This window comes from Bacillus rossius, chromosome 1 (assembly GCF_032445375.1).
Source record: "Bacillus rossius redtenbacheri isolate Brsri chromosome 1, Brsri_v3, whole genome shotgun sequence".
Taxonomy (NCBI): domain Eukaryota; kingdom Metazoa; phylum Arthropoda; class Insecta; order Phasmatodea; family Bacillidae; genus Bacillus; species Bacillus rossius.
In genome coordinates, this window is record NC_086330.1 from 248,444,931 (window position 1) to 248,460,269 (window position 15,339).

At 34.7% G+C, this 15,339-nt stretch overlaps 1 protein-coding gene across 4 annotated transcripts in view; it reads right to left on the reverse strand.

Annotated features, from left to right (window-relative positions):
- Window positions 1-14,000, reverse strand: part of LOC134527447 (serine--tRNA ligase, mitochondrial) — a 39,073-nt gene extending 25,073 nt beyond the window's left edge. The window contains exon 1 of one of the 4 annotated variants that reach the window (XM_063360138.1): window positions 13,692-14,000. In XM_063360138.1, coding sequence (XP_063216208.1) covers window positions 13,692-13,718 — 27 coding nt within the window. In that variant the 5' untranslated portion in view covers window positions 13,719-14,000. Of the gene's footprint in view, window positions 1-12,419; window positions 13,216-13,691 lie in introns of those variants that run through there. The other 3 variants (XM_063360137.1, XM_063360136.1, XM_063360135.1) reach the window with 3 other exon arrangements.
- Between the last annotated feature and the right edge of the window lie 1,339 nt (window positions 14,001-15,339).

The window sequence follows — 15,339 nt, forward strand, 5'->3', positions numbered from 1 at the left end:
TATTGCTGTCACATACTGGCAGAAATTTGTGACTCCAAACATAATTCATTGAAAAATTGCTGGACCACTACTAACCCTGAATGGTTAAACAGCCCCTTCATTGTATTCACTGTCAGAACCTCAGAGGTTGCCTCATCAACTGAAAGCTGCAAAAATGAATCCTCAAGGTCCAATGTTGTATATATTGTACCCACCTGTTAGGTTAGCAAACACTTCATTTATTGTGGTAAGCGGATAAACATTAGTTTTGCAAACATTATTCACAATGCATTTAGAGTCACCACAGATGCGCACTGATCCATCTGCTTTATGGATTGGTACAATGGGAGTGGCACACGAAGAATGTGTTACAGGTTCATAAACATCTGACTGTAACTCTATAGTCACTGGAGGCCTTACATAGTAGCCTAACTCTGCATTATCAAACACTCATGGATGTTGGTTTAATATTTTACATACCTCATCTTGTGTAACTGCATGAATGCCTTGGATATATATACCTAGTGGATCAAACCAGTTTCTCCCTACAAACTCGGTCCTCACCCTTCAGCAACCATCAGAGGCAGTTTGGCTTCAGTATTGCTTGTCTTGACCTCTGCTTCTAATGACCCTAATACTCTCAGCTTCTCCTTCGACCATGTTAAAATGTCTGTATGTAGGTAATGTTTGTTCTAAGCAAGGTCATTTGGAACGGGGTTGCATTGCAAAAAAGAAGAGACTGATGAAAACAAAGAAATACATGCAAGAAAGCAAGATCGTAGTTGCACAAGTAAACCTGGTCGAGACGGCGCAAGTAAAACTTATAAAATGTATGATTGTGTGGAGTCAGAAGATATGGAAGAGTCACCTATTTATAGTCTGTACAGGACCACAGCAAATTCACAGCCAAAACCTCCAATGCTAATGGAGCTCACATTAAATGATTAAGTACATATTATGGCAATAGACTCCGGTGCAGGCCACACTATCATTAGTTGGGATACATTCAAGCAGTTATGGCCTGAAAACTCACAACTGAATGAGACAAAACTGGTCCAGAGTCACAAGTGTTGATTGCAAATATATAACCTTTTATTAACTGTAAGTATTGACCTTTAAAATTTGGCACCACAACTTGAGCGCTCCTAGCGGCCGCTAAATACAAGCCATCATCAAATGTGCAGCTGTGTTCTCCAATTATTTGTCCTCCTACCAGAGGTTGCTCACAGAAAAAATATCTCTGTAAACATTCGAGACAGAGAGGAATGTCTATAATGTGAATAATCTTTTTAATGAGAAAAAAAACAGTATTTATGTTTAGTACATCACAACAAACATTTAAATGTTTACTTCTCTGGTTATAGGTTTTTCTATGATTATCATAATCGTCAAAATGCTCACTGAAACAGTCTCTTATATATTATATTCAAAAGATTGGTTAATTTAAATTATGAGGTCTGTCTCTTAAGTTATCTACAACTAATTAAGAATTTTTAAGTAACTTATTATCTACTTTCTCCTCCAAGTACGTTTTTTTATGTTATGCATATATGTACAATATCTTATATTTTTAAAAATATTAAAACTGTAGGCATTTGCACTACTTGTTTGTCTGATATATTTCAGCATATAATTTTCATATTATAAAATACAGGATGGCCACTCTACTAGGGAAATAAAATTCCAGGGTTTTACAAATTTTTGTTTAAACAATTGCAATGTTTTATAGTTTTTGTATTGTAGTATGTGTAATAAACAAAATTTAAAATATTTTCTTAAAAATTAATTAATGTTGTATGCTGTTTTTATTATTTGGTAAAACAAAGTACAACTAAATTATTATTTTGAAATATAATAATGGAAATACTATAGTAGTTACAAATGGTTTTCTACAGTAGACTAAATGAAATAAAGGCCTACACTGTATGCTTACTAATTAAATAGAATACCATTTTTAAAGTTTTTCCATCCAGTACTACCATTGATTTCTGTGAATACATAACGTTGAAATATAAAAGGTATTGTTTAAATACCATCGATACGCTAAGCTGCAACAATAAAAGAAACAATTTGTTACTGTATCTATCATTAATACTAAGGTACATTCCAGGGGAGAGATAGCCATTTGTTTTTTTTTTTTTTTGCCTGTTGCTAGTACATCTGATGGTACATTACTACCCTACAAATATGCTACATTGTGTTATATGTCCCAAAAAATTACTTAAGCACTTAAAATATTTTTTAAGATGCCAATAAAAATCATGAAATATGAAATAAGTATCTACTAACGATATACAGTTGGCAATTTGTTTTGTGCTTTAATAATGTAGCCGAGACAATTTTCAATGAGATATATTCATGTTCATGTTATCACTGCTCTACTGCTACTAGCTGCAACATGATCCTGTTGTTTTCCACATATCCTTAGGAATATAGCATAGCTGAGACTGTTTTATAAGTCAGGATGTTTAATGTCAGAACATTACTGCCAGGGCATAGACTGTTTTCAGCCGTAATTTGATTTTCCCCCTAATTCGGAAACAATCTTGGCTCTGACAGTAACAATACTGACATTAAACATCTCTTATCATTTAGAAAACCACACTATCAAAGATCAAGTTGCAGTTAGTATCAAGTAAACAATAGGGCGGCGACAACATGATCGAGTATATCAGTAGTTGAAAACAGTCTCGGATATGCTATTTAAGTACAAAACAAATTTACAACACAATATTCACATTACAGGTGGTAGTGACATCATGACACTGTCAGAGTCACTGTCTTCATCACCGTAGAAGACATCGTCTTCACCCAGATTACTGTAAGAATTTGATATCGTTGATGTCGAAGCTTCTTCATCGTCTTCATGGTTCCTTTTTAGGAGTCCGCCATTTTTACAAAGTAGGAAAAATCTACTTGAATTTGGCTTGAATGTATTCTCACTTTTCACGTTAAAGATTCTTCCATAAATCGTCAATTTAAGTTCTTTGTCGAGATCGGAAGAGCCATGAACATAATCTCTTCCAAGACAAGGAAAATTATTGACGTAATTCAGATAACTCTTCTTTAGACTAGTAGATCCATCGTTGTCCCTAGCTCGTACGCAGGCTTGACGTTACAAGTTCTATCATGTCTTTTTAAGCTCTCTCTTCGCATAAACGACTTGCTACATCGAACACGAGTTATCATATTGCGTAATGGAGTTTTAACACAGTCATTCTTCTCGTGTTGTCTTGCATTCTTTCTCAAGATAAATTCTTTGCTGCAAAACTTACACCTGTATCCTTTCGATACAGCGAAAGACACTGAATTAGAATCCATATTAGTTACTGAGACTAATGCCAGATGCAAACTGAAAGTTTTAAATTAGATCCATTACTTAAATAGATTTTTTTTTTTTAATATTTCATCAGCGAGAGTTAATTTATCTCATGCAAAGAAACTTGTTGTAAGTAGTCCCAATTCTTGTCAACAGATGACGCCACGTTTAGCTTGCAGGTAAATATTATTCAGTTCTTTTATGTGGGATGCAGGATGCTCAATAACAATCACAAAAGAAGGATGGCTTCGCTAGGTACCAAGGAGAAGGAAGTTCATCTTGCATGTTATTGCTTCTCAGATGTCTCATGGTATATAATTTGACTGAGTAATAGTTGTTTATTTTTTGAATTTCAAACGATAAAACTATTGTAAGACACACATCTCAAGGCTACGTGACAACGTGACTGCGAGGCTACAAGACTACGAAGCTTCCAGGACACACAAGGCTACATGGCTACGAGACTACTTGGCTCTAACTGACTACAATAGCACCATTCAGTGGTGAGAGTTAATTTATCTTATGCAAAATAACTTGTTTAAAGTAGTGTTGATTCTTGTCAACAGATGACACCACATGTTGCTTACAGGTAAACATTAATTAGTTACATATTTTATGTGGGATGCGGGATGCTCACTAACGATCGCAAAAGAAGGATGGCTTCGCTAGGTACCAAGGAGAAGGAAGTTCGTCTTGCATTTTAGTGTTTCTCTACTATCTTATCACATATTATTGGACTGTGTAGTGATATTATGGTTAGAATTCCAAATGATAAAAAATATTTTTATTTAGGTAATTTGTTGACAGAAATTCACTAATTAAATGTAACTCCAAATAAAATGACATGTCTCATTAAGTACATAATCCTTCATGCAGATATTGATTTCTCAGAAATAGTCAGAAGCACTTGAAGAAACCACAACAATAGTCAGGAATAATCAGAAGCACTTGGAGAAAACCATCATAATATTGACAAGAATAATCGGGAGCATATGGAGAAAACTATTGTATTTTTCTTTGATACCATAAAATTACGGAAAAAAAAAATTAAAATTAAAATTATTTTAAATTTAAAATAAAAACAAGAAACAATTCTGGCTTGTACTGGAACTCTATCCTTGCTCAACAAAGGAGTAGTTCACAAGCTGACAGAACCGGTTTTTATAATTTTGTGATTCCCCCACGGAGGGGGAGAGGATCAGTGGGTTTAGGAGGGTGGTGAGGTGATGAGAAATCCTGCGGGTGTTGAAACTTGAGATGCCTGGGCTGTGCAGCAATTGTGCGTGTTATCAGCACCTACATCTGGTGGCCATCACAGGATAGAGGGTGCAGAGGTGCAGAGGGTGAGAGGCTGGGAATGCTATGGCATCGTCCTGTGACGAAGAACAATGGCATCCTAGAGAGGTAACTCGAATAGTCCACTCTGCATGTCTACACATTCCCAAAATGTCTGCACTTTTCCATCGTTGTCTAAACTCTTTCTGTATCTTCTGTTGCTCGCCAAATGTATGGGCACGAAATGCCACATGGTCCCATGACTGAGAACCAGGTTGAATTTAGTGACGCAAAAATAATTTACAATAATTTAAATATGAGATAGGTTTAGGAGGGCGCCAAGTTAGACTGGACGTCTAACTTAAGGGTTGGTGTGGGTCGCCGGCCCCAGTGTTGCTCACTAAGCTTAGTGGCTGCACCTGTTTGTGAATACCCTATTAATTTATGACATCCTTGAGCAATCCCTTCGCACAGGTAGTTGATTCCTAAGTAGGTTGGGTGGAGAACTACTGAATGAAACAAATGTTTTGGTGGCCATGGTTTTATTTACACGAGCCGATGGACAGGTACTAAGCCTAAGTCGGTATAATACAAACTACAATGGAAACAGCATTAAGAAATGTTGCGCTCACACTACTGTCTATGCCCTCTGGCGGCCGTCCCACTTTAGAAAAATTTCGAACCGAATCAGTCGGCTTAGTACTCTTTTTAATACTCTACGGTGGGGTCGTGTGGCGAAGGAGAAGTTATGGTGGGAGAGTCACGCCCTGCACTACAAACAGGTCCAGGTATTCGTGGTGAATTAAGTACCGAATGTTTCGATTGATTAATAAGATTTACTGGCATGCAGAACTCAGGGATGTAACTATTACACCTTCCACACGTGACGGTCACATCCGCCTTGTACTGCGAACTCCTGAAGACTATCGCAAGAGGGGAGCAGTGGGAGAGGGGTGGGACAGCGCCCTCGCACTTCACATCCATAAAGCACTGATAAATGTTTTAGGCTACATAAAATTTAACATATAATCATCTTACAATTTACTTAGTTAAAGACAGAAGGTCTATGTAAATATGTGCATATTACATGTATGGTAATTTTTTTACTTGAATAACACTAGTTGAAACCAGAGACTGTTCATCGCTTGTAGGCTACTCTATTACCTAGAGTCAGACTATTTATATTATTATATACACTCAGTGAGCACTACATATAAAATCTGGCCCGAGACCACAAAAAATATTAATGCGTTCGTCAAACCAGGTATGTACATATGCTTAAAGGGTCACGTGCGTACTGAAAAATGTATGTTCTTTTGTGAATATTATGACTTTACAAATATTCTTACAGGAATAAATACGCTCGTACTCATATATGTACCTAACACAATGCACGGAGCACTTACTTAGTTGCGGACACAATCATTAACTTAAATTGTTGCCGAAGTGATGTAAGGTTGTGATCCACCAGCAGGGACTGGTACTGGTGGTGTGAAGATCGGGCTTTACTTTCATAGGAGTTACGTCGTCTGCTCATATAGAATGCATGTTTTTTGTACGATATCTGCAGTTGTGGTTTTTTATTATAGCTGGAAAATTTCCAGCAATGTTTGGTTGAAATAATTACCATGTTGCTAACTGCTCAAAGTCGTTTTTTAAGTTAAAATTCTTACGTGCATTGGTGCTGAAGTCGTCTGCATGTTACAGCATTAACTTATATATAATCCCTTTTATGTTCACCATGAAACATATTAAGCATATCGGTGTGCCAAATAAATCTCTGTGATAGAAAAAATTTTCTGGAATACATTTTATAATTTTTAAGAGTTATACAATGTCGCAAATTAAAAAATACATTATAATATTATGACTATACATTAATTGCACAAAAATTTTCCGTAGTTGGGTATTGATGTATTTAGCATTTTATTATTATGCATGACTGTAGAAAGTAAGTAACTTGGGTCGAAACTCATTTATTTCACCTAATGTTTCTACAATTTTGTATATGAATCATAATTACATGTTAACACTATAGTTAAATAAATTACTTGTAATTGTTTAAGTAATTGTTCTAAAAATAACTTGAAATGCACAATCCTGTCCGTTGGTTGGTTATTTTTCACTAACTACACATATAACATTTGAAACATGAAAATAAATATTATAAAGATAATCTAAATGATTGGTTGTGTATAAAATATGTGTAAAACATATATATAAAGAAGAGTTTATGATTGCTTCTTTGTTTGCATTTCTTATACAAATGTAAAGTTTTATTCCGGACTCAACAAAATTTTACACACTTGGCCTTCAAAATAAGTAAAATTCCACTGTCTGCATAAGATTCCTAAAAATAAAAAATAAAAAAGAAGAAAAGTCATGACTTTTTAGAAAAAAATATATGGGAAAACATTATTTTTACACACTACACAGGTCCCAAAATTTACCCTGAGAGGATGGTTTCTAAATTAATACTAGTTTCTGTAAAATAATAGTTTTAAGTAATATTTGTATACCAGCATTGGAGGACGCCGTGGCTTTGTGGAACGAAAAGTAAATAAAAATGGAAAATGTGTTTTCGAAGTACTAGATGTCACTAAATTTACCCTGAAACCATGGTTTCTTAATTCCTACTGGTCTGTGAAAAATAACAGTTTAAAACTTATATTACAACACCTGTGTTTTCACACAGCCGCCGCCAGTCGTTGTTTACCAGTGATTGTGTATCTCTTTGTTTAGCACAACTGTAGCCAACTATAGAGATTTGAAAATATGCTAATTCTTCCTTTTCATATATTGAAGTTTATCCCTGGATTTTGAAGGCTTGATTCTGATGACATGATTCTGTTGGCTTGATCCTGTGATACATGATGCTTGCTGTTTTAGTTTCGTATGTCGAAAGATCCTGATGGCGTGATCCTGTGGTACACGATGCTTGCTGTTTTAATTCAGTAGGTACATCAAAGATCCTGTAGATAAAAAAATGATTTCCATATAATATTTAATTATGATCATAAGCCAAATAAAAAGGATTTTTTTTTTTAACCTACGATCATAATTCTTTTTTATTTCGCCATTTTGTTTATGTGCAGGATCTTCAGACGTACTGAACTAAAACAGCAAGCATCATACCTTTAGGGTCTTGACGTACTGCTTAAAACTGCAAGTACCTATCATGAACCAGAGGATCAAGTCAACAGGATCAAACCATTAGTCTCCAGGGATAAACTTGGATACTTGAAACACTAGCCATATCAAACACAGAATATACAATGGCTGTAATCAAAGAATTCCCTGGAAATACTGCAAAATTCGAAACATGTCAGCTACTTCAGTGTACCACACGTATTCCTCACAAAAAATGAATGACGTTAACAATTCAATTCAAATTTTTGGCTCCTTTAGAATTGTTCGTTACAATGTCACACAAAATAGTAAATGTACTTTAAATGCATTGTTACAAAACAAACATATCATAATACAATTACCTATTCTATAAAACAACACATATGAAAAACAAGCATTAAAAATTCCTTACAATTGCAATACAAACATTATTTAAACGAATTTCATTAAATAATGGAAGATGACCCAAGCATAAAAAAAATTAAAATATTTAAAATTAGTTGTACAGTGCATATTTGTAATACTTAATAATCATTTTACTATATATGCAAAATTAAAAAATTATTTACTCAGTTAAAACTTTATTTTCCAATGTTAGACTTTAGTGCTTACAATACTGAACGTTGCCAAAAAGGGAAAAGTACATCTCAATATTGACTACTCTGATTATCTTCCTGTTTGAGTTATGGCCATTGTTTTGTGTTGACCATACTGTACAGATGTGGAAGTATTTTTAATGCCATTTTGGACCAAATCAGGTAAGCATATATTGCACAGCATAAAATGAAAATATGTAATGATTTTGTGTCACACACGCAACACAAAACATGGTTAAATTAGTTTTTACAAACAACTAATTGACATATCAATGTGAAACTTTCTAGAAGTAAGGTGTGCCACATGGCCTACATTTTACTACAGCAAAGTTTTCTGGCAAACATTTATATTTTTAACTGGAAGTAGTGTTGCGTGTGTGACACCGTAAAATACAGGCTTTGTAAGCTTGCAACTCCAACAACACAAAAGAGATACATTCTGGTTTGATTTCAACTATGAACTAACCTAAAAATTAAAAAAACTTGTAATCAAGAGGATTACATCTAACACAGTTTCTATTTGAACACCAAAATTAAATTTAAATGACCATTTTTGCAAATGACTTTGTGTGTTAGCTTGCCAAACTTGCTGTTATTGGTTAAAATTTATTTGAGATTAATGTTATACCTATAACTGGTATTGTTGCAGAAGAACTATGATATCTACGAAGAGGTCACAGGCTTTTAGAGAAAGGCTTAAACAAGACCCAGCGAAGTATGAAGCATACTTAAGAAAAGAATGTGAAAGATTTAAATTACGAAGGGACCAACAAAAACGTGTTCAAACTGATAAGGAGTTAAAGCGAAAGCAAGACAGAATAAGACAGAGGAAGCACAGAGAAAATAAAAAGTCACAAACTGTTAAGAGTAATAGTAATGTGTTGCCAGAAAAGAGTTTGTATAGAAGTAACAGATCCCTAGGGAAAGCAGTTTGTAAATTGAAGCAAATTTTACCACAAAGCCCAGGAAAACGTAAAGCAGTAGTAGTGAAATTGTTAGTTGATGAATTACCAGAATATGGGAAAAGATTGAACCTGCTACATAAAATGAAAAAAGAACATGGCCAGAGACTAAATGAAGAAACCAAAGCTAAAGTGACGCAGTATTATCTCCGTGATGATATAAGTAGAACTGAACCAGGAAGACAGGACAAATGCACTGTTAAGAATGTTCAGTCTGGCAAGAAAGATGTTGTACAGAAACGTACTATGACGATGACCATTGCGGAGGCCTATGAAGAGTTTGTGAAGGAATATCCCGATTGTAAGATGAAAAAATCTAAATTTTTTGAGCTTCGACCGCAATTTGTATATCCCGTTTCTACTATGAGTCATAACACATGTGTACCTATGTCATTACCACGTGAACATGCAGTTTTTGGTGGAAAGTTTGGCAAAGGAAGTAAATGTTTTCCCACATAGTACAAATGATTTACTAGCAATTCTTGTCTGTGATGTTGAAAGATTTGATTGCATGTTAGATATAGGCCTATGTGAGAAATGTAAGTTGACAAGCAATTCTTTCAGAGATATTATAAGTCAATATGATGAAGAAACTTTGACTAATGAAATGAAATGGAAACAGTGGAAAGATGTGGAAGGACACCCCGAAATTGTTTCAGAAACTGGAACAGTATCTGACTGTGTGAAGAAAATACAGATGCAGATGATAGCATTCAAGCTACATCGGTATGTAAAAAGAAAACAGTCTAAACATTTTGAGGATGCAAAGAAAAATTTTTCAACTCATGACGCAGTTATCCAAATTGATTTTGCAGAAAATTACACAGGTGTCAACCAAGATGAAATACAAAGTGCTCACTGGACCCAACGACAAACCACCATTTTCACTGCTGTTGTCTGGTTAGAATGTAATAAGGTCTACGACTATGCCATTATAAGTGATGAATTGTCACATGACAAATATTCTGTTTGGACATTTCTTAAAACTCTTATCCAAGACTTGAAACAAAAAATGCAGAATATTCATCATGTGAAGATCTTCTTTGACGGCTGTGCTGCACAGTTCAAGAACCGTTTCACAGTTGTAAACCTTACATATTTTCAGACTGACTTTAATATTTCTACCGATTGGTATTATTTTGCCACGTCCCATGGCAAAGGGGATGTTGATGGTGTTGGGGGAACTTTGAAACGAACTGTTTGGCGTAAGGTAAAATCACGACAAGAGATTATTAATTCACCCATTGAATTCTTTCAATGCACGGAGCGTAATGTAAAGGGTGTAACAGTTATCTTCATATCTGCAGAAGAAGTAAAGTCATCATCATCGCTCCTAGATGAACGCTGGGAAAAAGTACAGCCAATTCCACACCTACATAAAGTTCACTTTGTCTCTCCTGTAAGAAAAGGTGTGGTGGAGGTATCTACAACTTCTGAAAAAACAAATTTGACAACGGTTGTGTTAAGAGACCTTGAAGAAAATGAAGATGAAGACGATGATGAAAATGAATATGGTGTAGAAGATAGTGATAAAGAAGATGTGACTGATGAAAAAGATGTGGATGAGGATTCAGATTTCGAAGGAGGCAGTAAAGGAACTTCTCTTCAAAATAATGTAAAATTCAGCTCTTCTTGTAGCAAAAAGGATAAGAACAGTATTGAACCTGGGGGCTTTGTATTAGTTTCTTTAACACCCACAGGAAAGTTCACCAGTAAACAAGACTATTTTGCTGTTGTGATGGAGTATGATGAAGAAAGTAATCTAGTTTTGCTCAAGTACATGCACCCTAGTGGAAAGAGTTGGGTATGGCCAGCAAATGAAGATGCTTCTTGGGAAGACATTTCAGTGATATTGAAGAAAGTGAATTCACCTACATTGCTTAATAATAGGGGTCAATTTTCATTTATGTAATCAGTATATAATTTTTTCTATATGTAATATATTACTTTTATTTCTATCTTGGTAAATATTTATTTTATTTTGCAACCAAACATATATTTGTCAAATTGCAGCTGATATACACGTCTCAAAGTGTCACACACGCAACAGTCACACACGAAACATTTGCAAAGCTAAGTTTGCATGTGAAAATATTGGTTTTGAGGAACATTGACTATATCATCTTAAAGGTGCACATTCTATTTGTGTTACCAGCAAGTATTGATCATTTTTATCTTTTAATAAAAACAGAATTTTAACATTGATTTCATTTCCATCAAAGTGGGGTGTATAATTATGTCACGCACGCAACAGAGATTAACAATTTTTTTTTGGTAGGCCTAAGTGTTATTCTCCTTAACCAAGTGAAAAATTTATGACATACTTATCTAGTTGTAGGTTAATATATTATAAGAAAAAAAGTGATATTTATTATGATGTATTCATTATATAATATTTATATTATTAAATCCACTGTCAAAAATGTCACACACGCAACCTTGGAATGACGCTATTACAACACCTACATACCTATACTAAAGTTCTCAAAAAAAAAATCACATGAGTAAGCAATGAATGTCGGCGACTGAGTGAATACATAGGTATTTTAAAGTAAGCTGTAAACAATTATTTTTTCCCAAACCAGTAGGAATTAAGAAACCTGCCTTTCAAGGTTAATTTCGGAATGTCTCCAGTATATGGGAAAACATATATTCCTATTTATCGCAGGTAAACAATGGATGGCGACGGCAGGGAAAAAAAACATGTATTGTAATTTCATTACAATATAAAATTTTAATTTTTTCACAAACTTGTAGATATTACAAAACCATCGCTTCTGAGTTAATTTAGGGACATGTGTAGTGTGTAAAAACCATGTATTGCGATTTTTTTCTTTACATTCTAAAAAGCTGTTACGTCCAATAATTACTGAAACTTTAACATTTCAATAAACCCATCTAGAAAAATACATAGTATTAATCACCAATACTGAGGGAATTATTTGGTACATTTATCTCACTTAGTTCCCAATCAGATGCTAAATCCTTTAATCTTTTATGAAAAAGAAGCACCTAAACTACACAATCTCATGTCCTCTTCTCAAGAAGCAGAACTACATTAAGTAATACAAATGCTTCTTATAGTAGGCTTAAAAAATTTATACTTATTAACAAATTAGAACTGAAAGCTTATCCTACAAGTCACTACATATTAAATACCTGGTTTCTATCACCATCAACTGCCATACCACAACTTTTAATGATGTGTGCTGGCAGAATATCTGGAACTGACAGAAGGTGGAAACCTTTCTGAAGCAGTCTTTTAATACTATACCTTACTAATGCCACCTCAAGTACTGCCAGATCACCCATTAAGTAATAACTCTTATGGCCAGCAAAGTTTCCCAAGTTGTTAGTTCTCAATAAACATAAATTTTCAGCTATCTTCGAAAATTCTTTAGGTTCAAATTCAAAACGCTTCTTAGTCCCAATTAACTTTATCACTTTTGCACTGTTCGACAAATTATATGACCTATTAGGAATTTTTAGAGCTGCTTCTTCAAACTTCTCCCACATTACTGTTTTATCACATTCGTATTTAGCTGCTTGAAATTGAGCGTACAATTCTTGTACGCTATGAATATCTCCAATTCCTTTCCTTGTTGTAATATTATTATCAATTTCATTTTTATTCTCAACATTGCACAAGTAGTCTATGTCTAACTCTACTTTCGGTACAGATTTAATTCGACCACCTACTTTACCACAATAGAAAAACGTTCTAACGAAAATATTCATTGCAAACATTTACAAACTTTAAACATTTGTACTTTAATCGCGCACTTGTTCCGGTAAATTCAAAACACCAACAATAACAATCCCCTTATGTTATATCATAGATAAAAGCTAATATTTCGGTAGAAAAAAAAATTTAAAACTGGCGAAAGCTTAGGACACCTGTTTGCTGCGATTTTAGTGGCTTGGCCTAAAGAACGTCCGCGAAATTAAAATTTTCTTGTATTACAAAGGGCGTTTGAAAAATTACTGTCGTAGAGTAATGAATTCATATTATATTAATTTTTATGAAAACAGAGTATTCAAAATCGAAAAAAGTTCTAAATGGTGAAAAATGACCTAACTTTAAACATGATAACAAAATGGCAATGATCATATAACTATAATAATTTATTACGGGGGCTGTGGTCTCTGATCTTTAATAACGGGGTGTTCGATGAATGCTCGGATTTTAAGGGCGCCACCATGCAATGGGCATGGACCTATGCGAGACTCTTTACCAGGGTCGTGACGTCACCCATGTGAGGCGTGATTTTAATTCCCCCCTTGGAAACAACCTAGCACTAATTCCTGCCCGGTCTCAGCATCGGGCACGCTATTCCCTATGCAGTGGGCTCTTAGGCGTCCAACACACCGTCACACTCCATGTGGTCACACATATTTAAAAGAATAAAAAATATGTTTAGATTTACACACCTGATTTATTCGGCCAACTCCGATCATACACGTACACGATTAAACTGCATCAAACGCCCGCGGCACGAATCGGTTTAAGTGTAGTGACCCACCACGTGGTCACACCTCGACTTACGTATTAAGTTGAAAAAAGACCGATACTGGTCGCAAGGTAATTATTTAAGCAGTCCCCCGACCGAGAGGAGCTCCGAGGACTAAGCGAAAAAGATTTGAAAAAGATTTAACGTGGAACAGAATTACTTAGCGGTGAGAACAAGCAGTGAGGTCCCCGGAGTGCTGAAGCGTCTGCTCTCGGTCGTTGATGGCGGAAGACTGGGATGAGCTCATGGCTCGGATAGCTTAACATGGCGTCCTCTCGCCGAAACAATTGCCATTAAAGATATTTCTGAATTCGTGCCACAGGAAACTAAAGTAACATAAAAAGGATGCTTGAAAAATAATTGACATTTTCTGAATAATGAAAAAGGATACTACAAATTACAATTATTAAGAATTACATCTAAATATTGTCTGGCTTCGGATTCCATCGGGAATGTCCGGAAACGCTCTTATATTTCAGTACACAATTTTAATTAAAAGTACATAAAAACCCTCCCGGCTGAACTGCCGTCACGTTGCACTCGGGAACAATAAAAACAATTTACACAATTGACTTTAATAACCCATACAGCACACAATATTTCAGAAACATGTCTGTGATATTGCAGTAACATTACTATGTTTCGAATAGATTACATTTCATCTGTCATGTTTCTGGAATATTTCATAAACATTTCATTGGACACATAGTACTCATGTCTATAAATGAAGTTTCAGATACATTTCAACAAGATTCGTTTGGCAATATTACATTGTGGTTGATTCTGAAATGTATCTGAGACATTATATTGAAACTTCCCATCATGCTTGTTGGCACTGAAGTTTAGAAATCTTTGTCTTTGTGTATTATTTCTTGTTTTGGCGCAGTATTTTGGTACTTGGATTTTTATATGTGGTGAATAAATTGTAAGTTTTAACATTATTTATTTCATGTTAGTTTACTTTTTTTTTGTTTTTACTTTCGCACTTAAGCAAGTACCGGTATAGAAACATTCTTTTATGCGTCTTCGAAATGTGTAAAGCTGTAGGTTAAGGAATGTCTTTTTTTTGTCGGTGTGCTTAACATTCCCGTGCCATATTTATATGTGCGCTGTTTTCAGTCTGATTTTTTAATTTATGTGATGCATTAACAGGATATTCACGATTTAATAAAATTGCGAAAGCATCTAATGAGTTTTCTACTTACTGTAGCTATGGCTGTATCCGAATACATAGGGATGCGTCCTTAGCACACACATCCCTACATCCCTTAGCAAATGCAGCCACAATGTAGAGGACGCATTTCTAATGGATGGATAGTATCCGAATACTTTTACTACTAGCACCACCTGTTGACTGTCAGTCGTACTAATGTTCACGCAGCCATTTTGTGTAGGGATATCTACGAATATTCAGCAAAACGTAAATAATAAATACCTACCAATTAAAAAATAATGTAACGTGTATGTTATATATGTTAGCGATCCAAATAAAATACATTTTATAAATTGTAAACTTTAAAAATACTTATGAGTTTTGAATTATCCTTTAAGTTTAAATTCGTATTTTT